At 52.0% G+C, this 15,792-nt stretch overlaps 3 protein-coding genes across 3 annotated transcripts, besides 2 other annotated features; 1 reads left to right on the forward strand and 2 right to left on the reverse strand.

Moving 5' to 3' along the window:
• Window positions 1-370: 370 nt before the first annotated feature.
• EKO05_0001086 (beige protein-like 1) lies at window positions 371-8,750 on the forward strand (the record flags this gene model as incomplete). The annotated part of the gene is made up of 5 exons (XM_038937455.1): window positions 371-3,278; window positions 3,326-4,210; window positions 4,257-8,356; window positions 8,451-8,666; window positions 8,718-8,750. The coding sequence occupies 5 exons, from the start codon at window positions 371-373 to the stop codon at window positions 8,748-8,750; spliced, it is 8,142 nt and encodes a 2,713-aa protein (XP_038801848.1).
• Window positions 1,050-1,209: a tandem repeat.
• Window positions 8,429-8,479: a tandem repeat.
• A 5,212-nt stretch (window positions 8,751-13,962) lies between the features above and the next one.
• On the reverse strand, window positions 13,963-14,879 carry EKO05_0001087 (uncharacterized protein; the record flags this gene model as incomplete). The annotated part of the gene is made up of 3 exons (XM_038937647.1): window positions 13,963-14,586; window positions 14,636-14,762; window positions 14,836-14,879. 3 exons carry the CDS (start codon window positions 14,877-14,879, stop codon window positions 13,963-13,965), a joined length of 795 nt encoding a protein of 264 aa, XP_038801851.1.
• Window positions 14,880-15,038: 159 nt separating this feature from the next.
• EKO05_0001088 (uncharacterized protein) lies at window positions 15,039-15,776 on the reverse strand (the record flags this gene model as incomplete). Its single annotated transcript, XM_059635577.1, has 1 exon — window positions 15,039-15,776. The coding sequence occupies one exon, from the start codon at window positions 15,774-15,776 to the stop codon at window positions 15,039-15,041; it is 738 nt and encodes a 245-aa protein (XP_059491560.1).
• Between the last annotated feature and the right edge of the window lie 16 nt (window positions 15,777-15,792).

Genomic DNA, 15,792 nt, shown 5'->3' on the forward strand with positions numbered 1-15,792 from the left:
TTGCGGTCTTGAGCTCTTGAGGTCTTGAGGTCTTGAGGTCTTGAGGTCTTGAACTCTTACCTCTTGAACTCCTACCTCTTGAACTCTTACCTCTTGAACTCTTACCTCTTGAACTCTTACCTCTTGAACTCTTACCTCTTGAACTCTTACCTCTTGAACTCTTACCTCTTGAACTCCTACCTCTTGAACTCTTACCTCTTGAACTCTTACCTCTTGAACTCCTACATCTTCAAGTCTTACCTCTTGAACTCCTCCGCTCTGGTCTGTCTGTCCATGCCGCACGTCCCTGCCGAGAGATGATTGCCTGCCTCTCGCTGCGCCCTTGGTCCCTCACAAGCTCGTGCAGCGGCGGCCGCGACTGAAGGCAGCCATGGCGACGACACGCCCGCACCGGTCCTCGACGGCGGCCTCGCGGGTCCCGCCCACCAACGACCAGATTGCAGAGCTGCGTGGGCTGGCCGACGACCTGCTCCGTGCCGCCGAGTCGTGCCCGCCGACGTCTGCCACGCTGCACAGCCAGGGCCACGCGCTGCGCCGCATGCGCCAGCTGCTCATAGACGCGAGCGACCAGACGCACACCAAAGACGCCTTCCGCCATGTGCGCGGCTTCGACGTGCTGCTCACCACCCTGCGCTCCCTCTCCGGCTTCTACACCCCCGCCGCCCTCGCCCCGCCCGACCGCGGCGACTTCTTCGACGTCATCAAGGCCACGCTGGACGTGCTGTCGGACGCCCTGAACGAGCACGCCGGCAACCGCCGCTTCTTCGCTCGCCGCGTCGACGACGGCGGCTGGAGTGCTCTCGAGCAGGCTTTGGCCAGCACCGGCATCCTGGGCGCACACGCCGAGAGCACCCGCGACGATGCAGGCCAGGAGCAGCTGTTCGGCAACCTCTTCGCCTTTGCCCTGGGCGACGAGGCCATGACACGCATCTTCAGACACGTCGACAGTCATGTTGATAGTAATGTCGACACCAACCTCAACCAAGCACAGCCGCAGCACCACCGAGCCTCTACACGAGGAGGAGATGAAGGAGAAGGAGGACAGGACGAAGACGAAGACAAAGACAAAGACAAAGACAAAGACAAAGACAAAGACAAAGACAAAGACAAAGACAAAGACAAAGACAAAGACAAAGACAAAGACAAAGACAAAGACAAAGACAAAGACAAAGACAAAGACAAAGACAAAGACAGAGACGAAGACGAAGAACAAGAAAAAGTAAAAGTAAAAGGAGAAGCAGGAGATACACTGCCCGCACATGTCCCCGTCTCCAGTCCACGCTCTGCGTACGACGACGCCGGCATCAACCTCGACCCCCTGCGCAGCCATCTGAGGAAGCTCTTCAGCGGCAATGAGGTCCTGCAGAACCCAGACATCATGCCCACCATCTTCCACTTCTGGCGCGGCCTCTCTGGCGACGACGCTCCTGGCACAAAGTCGAAGCCGCTCTCCGTCGCCGTCTTGCTTGCCGTACTCGACATCACCAAGCTCTCCTCCTACAACAAAGCCGGGCTGCACATCACTGGCATACTCAGCTTCATCCTGCCGCTGTTGTTCGAGAACAAGTGCGCCGCCACCGAGGCTGCTCTACTGCAGGAGCTCGCAGACACGCTGATCGAGTATGGCATCAGCAAGCTCGACGACGCCTACTACCTCTTCCGCAAAGCAGCCTCGTCCGAGCAGGCTGCCGAGTTCCTCCACCGAGGTATGCAAACTTCAAGAGCCCCTCACTTCATACAGTTCGATCTGTCCCTCCACGGCTTCAGCGCTATCGAGCTCCCGGACATCGGCCGTCCCTTCCCACCCGTGTCTCAGGGAGGTGGCTACACATTCGCGACTTGGCTTCGAGTGGACAAGTACGACCTCAACTGTCACACGACCCTATTCGGTGCATACGATGATACGCAGACCTGTTTCTTGATGGCATATCTGGAGAAAGATACCCGCTGCTTCATCTTGCAGACATACATGGGCCACGCATCTGGCGTCGTCCCAAGCGTCCGCTTCAAGAAAGCGCCTCGTTTCGAAGAGGGCAGGTGGTACCACATTGCCATCGTGCATCGCCGCGCAAAGGCTTTGGGCATGGGCAGCCACAAAGCTTCCATCTTTGTCGATGGCGAGTTCACAGAGACCATGAAGGCCCACTATCCATCACACCCCCCCGTTCTAGACAGCAGCCAGGAGAGCTTTGCCTCCACGTCCTCAAGCACCCCGAAGCACCACATACTGGCCTTCTTGGGTACCCCACGCAATCTGGCTCCTCGATTGGGCAGGGACGTGCTCACTTCCAAGCTTTCCGTAGCGTCTTTTCACCTCTTCTCAGAGCCCTTGTCCGACGAACTAATCGCTGTTTACCACAAGCTAGGCCCAAGGTATTGCGGTAACTTTCAGGACAGGCTCGGCTCATTCCAGACCTATCGCACATCAGCAGAGCTGCATGTCCACAACGAGATACTACATCCTGGCAGGGAGGAGCGCTCGGACATCGTAACGGCGATTCGCTCCAACGCAAGCTATCTCATGCCAGAGTCGAAAATACTGCTAAGCTTCTCGCCCAGCTCGGTAATGGATGATGATGACAGAAACGCCGTTGACGAATCTCAGCTGATCAAGTCGCTGTCGAGAGATTCAGCAAGGTCCCTCCACAGGTATACAAGGGCTTACAGCACGCCCATCGTCATCAACGCTGCTGTTCCTTCTGTCAACGATGCCTTGTCACAAGCACGTGGATTTGGTAGATTATCAGGTAATCCGGTCGTCGTAGTTCCCCAATCACTCGACGATGCAATCTGGCGCATCGGTGGCTGCGCGGCTGTTGGACTGAAGCTGGTGCAAGCCGCGCAATCCCTGAAGAGTGTCCTGCGGGCTGTCAAGATCCTCCTCGAGGCAGTCGAGGGCAATTGGCGAAATTGCGAAGCCATGGAGCAAAGCAACGGATTCGCGATCCTTGCCGAGGTTCTGCGTCAAAAGATTGGATTCGCAATGGGCGGCCTTGTCATGCGAAACGCTTCGTCGCTCGATGTTACCCCAGAACAGTGTGAGGTGTTCGTGTCGCAGTTGCTGTCTGTCATACTTCGATTTGTTGGCTATGACGAGCAACATCCGGAGGAATCGCTCATCATCAACCCCCTTGCTTACCGGGTTCTTCTTGTGGACCTTGAGATCTGGCGTAGAACAACCTCGCTGAACACGCAAAGAAAGTATTACACACAGTTTGTACAGTTTGCAAAGGGCAGCAAGCACCATCATTACAATGCCAAACGATTTCACAGAATCAGTATGTGTGCCTCAGTGCCCTTTGAACTCGACTGACAGCGATGGTAGGAGTGGTCAAGCGCTTGACAGATGCGCTAAAAGGAGAGACATTTACCCTACAAACATTCCCACTGTTCCTTGATGCCTTCAAAGCCCTCTTGCATATCAATTTAAATGGCGAGAACGCTCGATCGCTGTCCCTGTTCGTCACATACGCTCTGCACGATAGTCGTGCATCTTACGCCAAACGAGCACTGCGACCCAAGGCAAGCACTCTTCGCCTACGAAGAGGGACACCACCCAATCTAACGCCCACGCCCACGCCGCCGTCCTCTAGTCCTTCGAGTGGACCGGAAGCAGCACCAGTCTCCCTACCAGACCTGGGCATATCGATACTGAACCTGTTATCGGAGTTCTTGTGCAACCCACACAACCCCCATGAGATCGTCCGGTTTGCCAAGAACGTAACTGGGAAGTGGCTTTTGTACCTGCTCGCTGAGACTGATCAGCGCGTGGTCGTGCTTGGTGCAAAGATTCTAGCGCGCCTACTTGTTACCAATGGCCCGCCTTACGTCAAGAAGTTTGGCGACAAGACCGGCGGCTTCATTGTGATGAAGAACAGACTCCGACACTGGTGGAACACACCTGGCGTCTGGACCATCTGCTTCGCCGTACTTTTCGGCCGCGATGTGGCTACCATTGACTTTGAGCGAGACTTTGATGTCTTCAACCTGGTTGACATCTTTATGACACACTCACCACAGTCAAAGTTAAGCATAGCATATCCTGAGATCTTTTCGGTCATCACTGCAATGCTGGATACCGGACTGCGCACCATTGTGCGAGACCGCGAGACAGCCAACGTGGACCGAGCAAGAGAAGAAAACGGCGATGGCGCCCCAACAAGAGGGCGGCGTAGGACAATGTCTCTCAATGCGAAGCAGCCTACCGTGGGTAGGTACACTCATTCTATCGTACGTGGCCTCGCTAACAGGAATAGACACAAGAGCACCGCAATCAGAGCGTCTCAACAACTACGCCGTTGTGCTTAATTCTGCTATTCAGTTCCTGTCTGAGCTGCACGCAAGATCCGAGGTCTTTCGTGATCACGCAAACACGTCAAATTACGTTCAAGAGTTGCTCTTCGTTCTGTATCCCGTGATTGTCACCTCCGACAGTGTCAGTGCGGAGACCGAGCTACTGTCGAGAGGCTCAGCCTTGACCTTCGAAGGCCAGGATGTGGTCATACAGCCAGTATCCGGTGCCAACAGCCAGCAAACTCCAATCATACGCACTAACAATGCTCCCACAACAGCATCTCCCGGAGCGCAAAGAGTACTACCTTTCCGGAGGGCATCATCGTTTGTTCTCGTCTCAGCCGACAAAGCGAGGAAGGCTGCTAAGCAACCGCCTCTGAACCCCATTCTCTCCCCGAGAAACACCGCACCTGTCGCGATGAAAGTAGGCAGCTCCGTGGTCGAAGCCATGCTTGAGGTCGTTCTGGACGTCTTCAAAGAGCAGCTGTTCACCCGGAAAGACTTCCCAGGGCTTGGTCTGTTCATGAAGACACCACCAGGTTTCCAGGAGCACCAAGCATACTTTGAATCATACATACTACGCCAGATCCTCTCATCCGTCAAGAACGCTCTCCAGCTCGACCAGAATCTTCTTCACGAGCCTCGCGTTCTTATCAATCTATCGCGCTTCGTCAGCCACATCTCGGAGGCTGTATTCGAGGGTTGGTTCCTTCATGGAGCCGAGCCGTTGCTGGACTTTACGGGCTTCCTACTGGAGTACCTCGAGAGACCCGATATTGCCGCGATCAAGTCCGTCAGATTGTGTACACAAGCGATCCAAACCATGAGGGCCACGTTCCTCAAGGTCGCGTTGCTACAGCTCGCTGATCCAGACGATTCTGAAGACGGATCCAACACTACCTCGATCATCGAAAAGATGGTGTATTGGCAGCCAATCATCCTCTCGTCGGCGAATACCGAGACCTTCTCGCTGAAGATGATATGCTACCTCTTCTATACCAAGCTGTCATCGGAACACGAACCGGTGCGCTTGGCCGCAGCAAATTTCTGGCGGTTGCTGCTCATGCAAAAGCCCCAGGAGACATCATCCATGCTTGAGAATGCCATACACTCCGACAAAAGAAACCTCTACGAAGGCTTTCAGAAGCTCGTAGAGCTTGATAATGAGACCTTTTTGAAATGGTTCGGCGAGCATAGGGTAGACCTGGATACCTTCTTCTATGGATCATTGACAAGGACATGGGAGGAGTTTGCGCACGAACAGAACAAGCGAACGGAAGAGACGTCGGCAAGACGCATTGGCAAGAGAAAGGAGAAGCTGAAGCAGTGGCAAGCCGAGGAACTCACATCCGAGAATGTCTGGAATCATCATGAAAATTCGACCGGCCACTGGAGGTCAAACATCCACGCTTCTGAGCGCATCAAGCACCAACGAGTGCTTCAGGACCAACAAGACAACGCGACTTATCTACAGACGGTTCTCACTAAGCTCGACCACCAGCTCAAGGGTCCGTGCGCTCTCTTTGACAACAGCCCGCCAGCTAAGTGGCGCCTCGACGAAACCGAAGGCCGCGATCGCAGACGCATGCGTATCATCCTTGACAACACAAATCGTGACCAGCATTACCAGCCCAAGCGCAAAGACACAGATCCAATGGGCAGGCTGAAACTCGATACTATCGTGACTGCAGTATCAGCAAAAGATGCATTAGATGTCACACCGATCGGGCGTCGGTCTGCTACGCCATCGACTCTTCCCAAAGAAGAATCGCAGAATGACGACGCGTCGGGTAGCGAAGAAGACTTTGAAATGGTCGATGCTTTGTACGAGGATGACGATGGCTTCGAAGACAAGAACCGGAAGGTCATGCGCAGTCTGAACCGAGGTGATCAGGTGCAGTATGTTTGCAACATCTCGCGTGTCGTCGGTCTGGAAGCTATCGAAGGCTTGCTCATTGTGGGCAAGGATTGCCTCTATCTCCTCGACGACTTCTTCCAAAGGTCAGACGGCGAGATTGTGCGAGTCTGGCAGGCGCCTCCTGACGAGCGTGACCCTTATGTGCAAGTGATTGCTGGCAAAGAAGCGATCACAAATCGACGCCCACCACCCAGAACTCAGGAAGAATCTGCGAGGCATTGGAAATGGAGTGAGGTCATCAGCATCTCCAAGCGCCGCTTCCTGCACCGCGATGTCGCGATCGAGATCTTCTTTGACGACGGGCGTAGCTACCTACTTACTGCAATCTCTGCCCAGGCGCGAAACGATATTCATGGTAGAGTGCTGCAGCGCGCCTCACACGTTATCAATCCAGAGAAGCTGGTGAACTCGGAGATTGCGTGGCGTCTCGACTCGTTGCGTAACATCGAGGAAGCACCACAGACGTTCGGTTCTCGCTTTGCCTCCGCTTTTGGCTCTGCGTCGTCGCATCCAGCAACCAAGAAGTGGCTGAAGGGTGAAGTCTCCAACTTCCACTACCTGATGTTTGTCAATACGTTGGCAGGGCGAACTTTCAACGACCTCACGCAGTACCCCGTCTTCCCTTGGGTGATCTCAAATTACGAGAGCGAAGAACTAGACTTGACCGATCCGCGCAACTTCCGCGACCTGAGCAAGCCAATCGGTATCCAGCATCCAAGACAGGAGCAGTCGATACGTGAGCGATTTAGCTCGTTCGCTGAAATGGGCGATCCGGACCATGCCTTTCACTTTGGCACGCATTACTCTTCGGCTATGACGGTCGCGTCTTACCTCATGCGCCTGCAGCCTTATAGCGCTGCCTTTTTCCTCATCCAGGGCGGCACCTGGGACCACGCAGATCGCATGTTCTACTCGATTCAGAACGCATGGGAATCAGCGTCGAACAAGAACATGGCGGACGTGCGCGAGCTCACGCCAGAATTCTTTTTCCTGCCAGACTTCCTCACCAACGTCAACGGATACAACTTTGGCCTGCGCTCTGACGGATCAAGCATTGACAATGTACAGCTACCTCCATGGGCTAAAGGCGACCCAGCCATCTTCATCGCCAAACAGCGTGAAGCCCTCGAGAGCCCCCACGTCAGCGCCAACTTGCATCACTGGATCGACTTGATCTTCGGCCATCAGCAGCGCGGTGAAGCAGCCGTCGAAGCAGCCAACGTCTTCCACTGGATGACGTATCAGGGTGCCATCGATCTGGACTCCATTGTCGATGAGAAGGAACGCGCCCAAAAGATCAGCGTGATTAACAATTTCGGCCAAACGCCTACGCAAGTCTTTCAGCGCCCGCACCCGTCCAGAGAGAATGTTGCAAAGGTCACAAAACTCGACACCGCCGCCGAGAGTCTGCATCGCGTACCTGGTACCCTGCTTGAAGCACACGACCGCATCGCCTCGTTGAACTATATTCCCAAGAGCGAAAAGCTGCTCTGCTCCGCGCCATTCAGGCACAACCTTCCGCCCCACTACAACGTACATATGGAATGGGGCTTTACAGACGGATCCGTTCGTTTCTACGACTCGCACTCCAAGCGACTCCTCGGACTCTTCGAACACCTGCATTCCGGCCAGCTCACCACATCGTTGTTTGTCGACGGTCGTACTCTCATCACAGCGGGAACTGATTGTACTCTTGCTCTCTGGAACGTCATCCGAGCAGAGAAGGGCCATATCGAGCTTCAGAACGCGACGAGTCTGTTTGGACATAAATCTCCTGTCGTCTGCCTTGCGGCAAGTCGCGCTTTCTCTGCCTTCCTCAGCGCGGATCAAGGGGGCAAGGTGTTTCTCTGGGATCTGAATCGCAACGAATTTGTCCGCGAACTGGATCTCGGGTCGCGACAGAGGCGAGCGAGGACCCCTGTCCAGGCTGCGCGCATCAACTCGGCCACTGGACATATCGTGCTCGCGGTCGGGCCGCGATTGATTGTCACGACGCTGAATGGCGCGATATTGCTTGACGAGGATGTGTGTGATGGTGACGATGACACAGAAGGGCTCACCTCTATCGCAGTCTATGAAGGTGCAGGCAATGAATGGTGCGAGCGCGAACTCATCTTCACGGGTCACAGGCGCGGTATTGTCAAAGTGAGTCCCCTGCCCTCCTTCGCTTTCCCTCTTGGGAACACAGATCTCCCCATCTCCGTCCACTTCTTGAAGCACACCCACTAACAACAAGCAGATCTTCCACCTCACACCCACACCCAGCACGCCCTTCACCACTTCTCCCTCCGCCGCCGCACACACCACCCCCAGCGGATCAGCCTCGACCTGGTCAATCGACCTCGTCAACGTGCTAGCCCACGGCGATCCGATGATCGAGCGCACCGCCGCGCCAATAACGTGCATACTCCCGCTCGAGAGAAGCGTGTACACGGGCGACGAAGACGGCCGAGTTGTAAGTCATGATGCATAGACCGACACTGTGCATCAGCTAATAAATCGATAGTATGAGTGGGATTGTGTGCAAAGACACCACTGATTCCTGCCCTACACTCGCACCCAGCATCTTACCATAGAGAAGATAAAGAGAAGGGGAAAAAAAAAAAAGTAGGCTTCTTTAGAGGTTCTCGGCGCATACAGGACAATTAGGCAGCCAGCAGATCCTTATAGTTTCGCAGTGCTGTGTTAGGCTAGATACAAGATATAGTTAGTGTACATACAGACCTAAAAAGTTTATAAAACACCTACTGTTGTATTATTTATTAAAGTATAGAGTATATACAAAGATTTGTGTGTAATAACACTACTAATTCCTACCCCTATACTTACACCCAGCATCTTACTATAAAGAAGATAAAGAGAAGGAGAGAAAAAAATTAGGCTTTTTTAGAGGTTTTTCGTGTATATAGGATCATTAGGTAGGTAGTAGATCCTTGTAGTTTTGTAGTGCTGTGTTAGGTTAGATATAAGATGTAGTTAACGTATATAGATTTAAAAAGTTTATTATATACTTACTGTTGTGTTATTTAATAAAGCATAGAGTATATACAAAGAATTGTGTGCAATAACACTACTAACTCCTACTCTACACTTGCACCTAGTATCGTACTATAGAGAAGATAAAGAGAAGAAGGAAAAAAAAGTAGGCTTCTTTAGAGGTTTTTAGTGTATATGGGATAATTAGGTAGGTAGTAGATTATAAAAGTTTTATAGGGCTATGTTAGGTTAGATATAAGATGTAGTTAGTGTATATACAGATTTAAAAAGTTTAATATATACTTACTATAGTGTTGTTTATTAAAGCATAGAGTATGTATAAAGTGTCCCCGTATATCGCGCCGTATCTTTCTCGGTCTCTCGCCTTATCGTCGCGTCACCATCCCACAACCATCTGCCATCTGCCATCTGCCATCCTTGTCTCATCAATCCGCAGGTACATGGTAAACCCAGCCCCTACTGCTCGGGTGCAGACCTGCTTCCCTTTGGCATGAGAGAAAAGGAGGGGGTAGAGCATCGTCAACTAATACATGTGAAGAGCGAAGAAGCTACGAAGCAAACGTACAATGAATTTGTCGTACTCGGTATACGACGGTCCTGGTGTCGATGTTATTAACGCCCACTCTCCCTTCTAAGACCAGCACACCCGGGAATCCGAGCATCCCGGGTGACTACCAAGGTAGCCACTTTGTGCACCGGTACCTTACCTTCGCACCGATATACCACTGGATACTGTGTGTTGTTGAGCTGTGTTGTTTCGATTCGTTCAATCCTGGCCATTACTTGCTTCAACTGCTCGTTGTTCCTCGCGCTTCTCAAAGACTCGGATACCGCTTTGATACACGCTGGGTCTGGCGCGGGTTCGGAATACCCTTGGCAAGGCCGTTGGACTCGTTGGGTAGTGCGTTCACCTCAGGCTGGTGGAGCAGCTGCTTGTGGCGCGAGATAGTGGGCGCGCAGCTTCAGAATACCCACAGCAAGGCCGTTGAACTCGTTGAGCACAGCCTCCACCTCTGGTTGGTTGAGCAGGTCTATGTGGCGCGAGATGGTGGTGCTGATGATGTCTCGAAGACCCCTGTCGCTCTCGGGAGTGGTGAAGAAGGCGTGCTGCGCGGCTGGGGCGAAGTACTCTGTGTTCCACCAGTGGGAACACGCGTAGATGAACTTTGACCGTGCTAGTTCCTTGAGGCCGGCTACGTCGTACTTGTCGCCTATCTCGTACATCTTGCTGTGGAGTATGAATCGACTGGCGTCTCCCTTCAGGGTGTGCTTCTTGTCAACAGTTGATGTGTGGTCTGGGCAGCATTCCTTGCACACAAAGTTTGTGCAACTGTCTTGACATGTGGTATCTCTGCACTCGTGATGCGGGCAGACTTTGTGCCCTGGCGGCAAACAGCCTTCGCTGCAAGTATGAGGGAAGCAGTAATGGTAGTCTTCAAGTCGGCGCCCTTGAACCTGGATGCGCTTGACGCTGCATTGTGACGGATCGGGCCTGGTAAACATAGGCTCGTACTCGGCTTCATACAGATACTGGAAGAGTAGCTTGATTACGGCAGGATCATCCTCAGGTAGGTCGATTGTGCCATTTGCAGCTCCCTAGTCCACAATCAGACTTCTTCCACATAGCAGACATGAGCAGGCGCCAGCCCGATTTTGAGAACTTACTGTGCCAACAGGGAACCTCTCGGCCCTTTTGAAGAACTCCGACTGCGAACACACAATCGCTTTGTGTACTCTGAAAGTTTCGACTCCGCAGGTGATGGTGAAGTCGCTGTAATCTGCACACTCGAAGAGGCTGAAAGTGTGTAAGCCTTGTTCTGCTGCGATGGTCACACTGTGCTCTCACCCTTTTAGCTTTTCAAGAAGGCTTTCATACGTTCTTTCGGCCATAGTCACTTCGATTAAGTGACAGAGTGAGGTAGGCACTGTGGTTGGATGCAGTGGGTGTGGTTAGTGGGAGGGGTCGAGAGGTCCGTTGCCAAAGCACGTACAGAATAACCACGAGGATTGCTTAAAATGACTCAGCTGGTAACCTCATCATCACGGTGAAAGTGAAACTAAGCTGAACCATCTTGATCCGGATATAAAGTGACGATTGATTAGCATTGGTTGTATTGTAGCCGCTCTTGGAATGTTGACCTCTTAGCGTCTTAGACTTAGGCTATCAGTGGCCATATTTCCACATCTTCAGCTTGACCTCATCTGTCCAGCGCGTTGAGCGTTTATCGTCGTCGCGATATTTTTCAAGCACTAGACAACGTCTAGGTAGTCCATTGGTCCGAACACACGCTTGCATCGTTACACAGAACCCTTGGGGGTGATGCCCCAACTGATCTTTGAGTAGCGGTGTATGAACAGGCTGTTTCACCTGGATAGCAGCAATTTCTGGAGGCTATTAGGCTCAAAGTCGACTTTTTCGTGCCACTCTCGTAGATGGCGCAGCAAGTTAACTGTAGATAGCCAATTCTGTTCGTCTAAGCAATACACAAACAGACCTGTCTCTAGAGGAGGATTCTGCTCGCACGCAAGTATCGTTCTTCTCAAGGCGGGTCGGGATGAGATGATAGGAACGCTCCGTGGCATGCGGGGGCACGTCAGAGCCGTGTACCGCGCTGGGCCCATCGGTGCGATTTACCCGCCTCCCATGTCCTGTCTGCCCACCATCTATTAGACTTGAATATTTTTCGAAGTGCTTTGTATTAGAGGTGATAGCAATATTAGAGATGAATACGGGCTGAGTATTGAGTTGGGAAGTAATGGCGTCGGTGGTCGGCGCTTTGGAGGGACAACCAGCATTTGTGTCTTTTGTTGCACAGGCAAACCAGGGCCTGATTCCTTTTGACACAGAAAAAATGCAAAGCCCGATACATGCAGCGTACCGTCCCGCATTGCTACAGGAGACTGAACGAAATGGCAATCTGTCCATTCACCACCTGGTGCGATTGACGCCTGGGTACTCGCTAGTGCTGCTGAACGAAGTCGTGCTCTCGCAGGACCACCTCACTTTGGCTTCCACATCAATGGACATGATGTCAGCTCACTGTGTCTGTCAAAGAACGGAAAGAGGCTGATTGGAAAAAGATTTTATCTGTAAGGCGGGCTTGCGGTTCGCAAAGGTGTACACGTACCCTGGTGTAGCTGAAAGTGTGATCGAAGCTGAGCGTGCAGAAGAAGCGCAGCCTTAAGTGGCGTACACACGGAAGGTCTGGGAAACATCACAGCTTGTATAGAGCAAAGCGTTGATACCATACTTGAGGCTTCGTATTGAGATCTACACTGAAAACGCGCATGTCGTCCTGTCTGGCTAGACCGCAGCGAACTATCTCTTAGAAGTATAGCAAAGGCTGCGCCTCACCGCACCCTAATGACGTTCCAATAGCTACAAAGACCGTTTTATCCCATTTTTCGCAGAATGTAGTGTCTGCAGTTTGTCTTTTCGTAAAGCATAATCGACATTTTCACCAGCCGTTCTCCACGATCTTTTGCTCCAGGATGCCTAGCGCTAGGCCATTGAACTGCGTCAACAAAACCTTGACTTCTGCTTTCTTAACCAGCCCCATGTTGACGGCAATTGTCGCACTGACCACGTCTCGCAGATCTTTGTCGTCCTCCGGTGTAGTTGAGAAAGCGTAATGTGCGGCAATCGGAAATTCTGGGGTGTCGTAGAAATGCTTGCAAGCACGAGCGAACTTCTCTTTTGCTAGATCTTTGAGACCGACAACTTCGTACTTGTCGGCCGCCTCGTAAATCTTCGTGTGCACCAGCAGTTGGCTGGCGTCGCCGTGAATTGGTGGAAGAAGTGGTTCGCCTGGGATTGTGCACTGCTCACATGTGAACGCCGTACAAGATCTAGCATAGTCACGGCCGCACTCATGATGCGGACAGACCCAAGTAGCATCACAGCGGTAAACTGTATCTGAGCAGCGATGAGGGAAGCTATAGCTGTAATTCCCGACACCATAGGGGGGAGATGGCAGATTTTTCTTCAGGACGCGAACTGATGTCGTGCTACCCTCAATATCTTCAGTCGGGAGTAAAACAGGGTCGTAATCGCCCTCATAAAGGTACTGAACAAGGAGCTCCACCACCTCTGGCTCATCCTCTGGGAGATTGACAGTCCCAGTCTGTGCCTCCTGTACGCAATCAGCGACTGCCAAAATGCAGCGCGGGAGGTGCTCACCTCTCCACCGAACTTGACTGCGCGCGCAAAGAAGTCCGCTCTTGGGCAGACGATCACCTTGTGGACATTGTACGTATCGCTACCGCATGTGATGGCAAGATCAGAGTAGGCACCCGAAGTGAGCGCTCTGTATATAGGTCAGCCACGCAGCAAACTTTGGCCGAAATAACTTACCCTTTGATCGAAGTCAATACTAGGTCGCGTGAACTGATTGCCATAGTTGGGTAGTCACAGTCTAGAGTGTGGTTGAAATGGGCCAGAGTGCGAGAGATGTGAGATAAAAGCACGGGATGATTTTTTTCCGATTGTCGGCAGCAAACGAGCAGCTGAGGTGAAAGAAAGTCACAATTGCGTCGCCTGCCTCCATGCTCATACCTTCTGGAATTTTTGGTTCAAGAATCCCACGATAAGTGAGAGTGGAGGAAGATAACAGATTTCATTTACGGAGGGCATGGGTTATGATGGTAGTATTTTTCTTTAAGCTTGTTACTCGTTACTTTTCGTCGCCTCAACTTCTCCGTCTCCCAACAACAGAGTACCCTGCAATATTTAGGTCAATGTTGCAATGTCGACCTCACTTGTCGCACCAGCCAGATTGTTTAGCCTTGTCAAAGAGCAAGCCAAATGCAAGCCCATTGAACTCCGTCATGAGGTCCTCAATCTCAGGCTTCTCGAGAAGGCTCATGTGGTCAGACAGGGTCTTGCAGACAATGTTGCGGAGTCCCTTGTCTCGAGAAGGCGTAGTGCAGTACACGTGGTAGGCGGATTGCGCGAATTTAGGGTCATCCCAGAACTTGAGGCAGGCGCGCTTGTACTTTTCGACGCAAAGGTCCTTCAAGCCGGCCACATCATATTTGTCTGCCATCTCATACATCTTGGCAAAAACCAGTAAGTGACCAGCGCCATCCACGGCAGAGCTTGAGCACTCGCCGCAGGAGAATTCAGAGCAATCAAAGTCGCACTGACTACCGCAATAGTGATGCGGACAAACTTGGCGGTACCGAGAAGCTTTACTGCACTGGTATTTGTCTTTTCGCGAACATGTATGTGGGGTATCCTGAGGCGGTATGTTGTTTTCGGTTTCCATTTCGGGTGACGGAAGAGCAGGATCAAACTCAGCCTCGTAGAGGTACTGTATCAGTAGCTTGACGATAGCCGGCTCATTGTCGGAAAGATCGATGCATTTTTCTTCGGCCTCCTGTAGGATGTTAGAAGACCAACAGATACTCAGTCGGTACATAGACTACCTTTCCAGGAAACTCAAGGGCTTTAGCGAACACAGTCGAGCGACAACAGACAATGACCTTGTGCACGCAGTACTTGTCCTCACCACAGGTAATTACGAGGTCAGACAACTCGTTCTTTGCGCGCATGCTGGGGCCAGTCAGCAAATATGCTTCATAGGTAGTAGATATTACGCTCAAAGCTGTAGTTGCAACTGACTTACCTTCTGATATCAGCCAAAAGCTGCTTGCGAGACTCGTTGGCCATGTTGTAGACTGGCGCGTGGTGGGATGGTGTAAAAAACTGACAAAGCGAGGATATGCAAAGTATATGCGCAGGCCGGCCAAAAGCAACTCCGGCGCAAGCGAAGTGAAGGTGAAAGTGAAAGTTTGCACACAAACAAAGCGCGACAGAAACTTCAGCTGATCACACCTCGAAAGTGAATGACGAAATATCGGGCGGATACACTGTGTTATCGTTTGTTTGGAAGTCGACAAGCAGATTGTCCCAGGTTGACCAATTCATATCCTCTGGGTAATCGAGCGGATCCAAGTCTGGCATGACGACTGGAATGCCTAGGCTAGCATTGAGGTCCGCTGCGTTCCAAACAAAGGCGGCTAGGTGGTCGACGCTCATCACCTCGTTAGGGTTCGTGTCTCTAACCACGTTTGGTCGGGAAGAAGGTACAGAGCTGGTGATGGAAGCTCCGGTTTGCCTGGACAAACTTCTTGGCTCTTTGTGAAGATATTGCCGGCTACGAAGCAGCGGGACAAAGTAGGGCTCGCCTCCGTTTGGCATGCCATTTGCGGCTATGTAGGCATCCCAGGCTTGAAGTGCCAGATTGCTGACAGCTATGAGCAGAGCTCTCTCAGAGAGCCGTTTATCGAACGTTGGGTGTAACTCGTAGGTGAGCTGAACGTTCTTCCAAGCTTGCTCCACCTCTGGACCTGAGGTGCGGTATCGAAGTTCGGAAAGCACGTAGACGAATGTCTTCCACTGAAAGTGCATGTTCACGTGCCATGTGAAGCCTTGCATCTCCTCTATAGTGTATGCCAGAATTTGGGATGAGCACACCTGCAACGACAGAGAAAAGAGGATATCTTTCTTCGCTTGAGACTCGATCTTGCCCTGGTAATTTGCAGCATAGGACATGAAGCGCATCATGAAGCCAATGGCTTTA

The sequence above is a fragment of the Ascochyta rabiei genome, chromosome 2 (assembly GCF_004011695.2).
Source record: "Ascochyta rabiei chromosome 2, complete sequence".
In the NCBI taxonomy this organism is placed as follows: Eukaryota; Fungi; Ascomycota; class Dothideomycetes; order Pleosporales; family Didymellaceae; genus Ascochyta; species Ascochyta rabiei.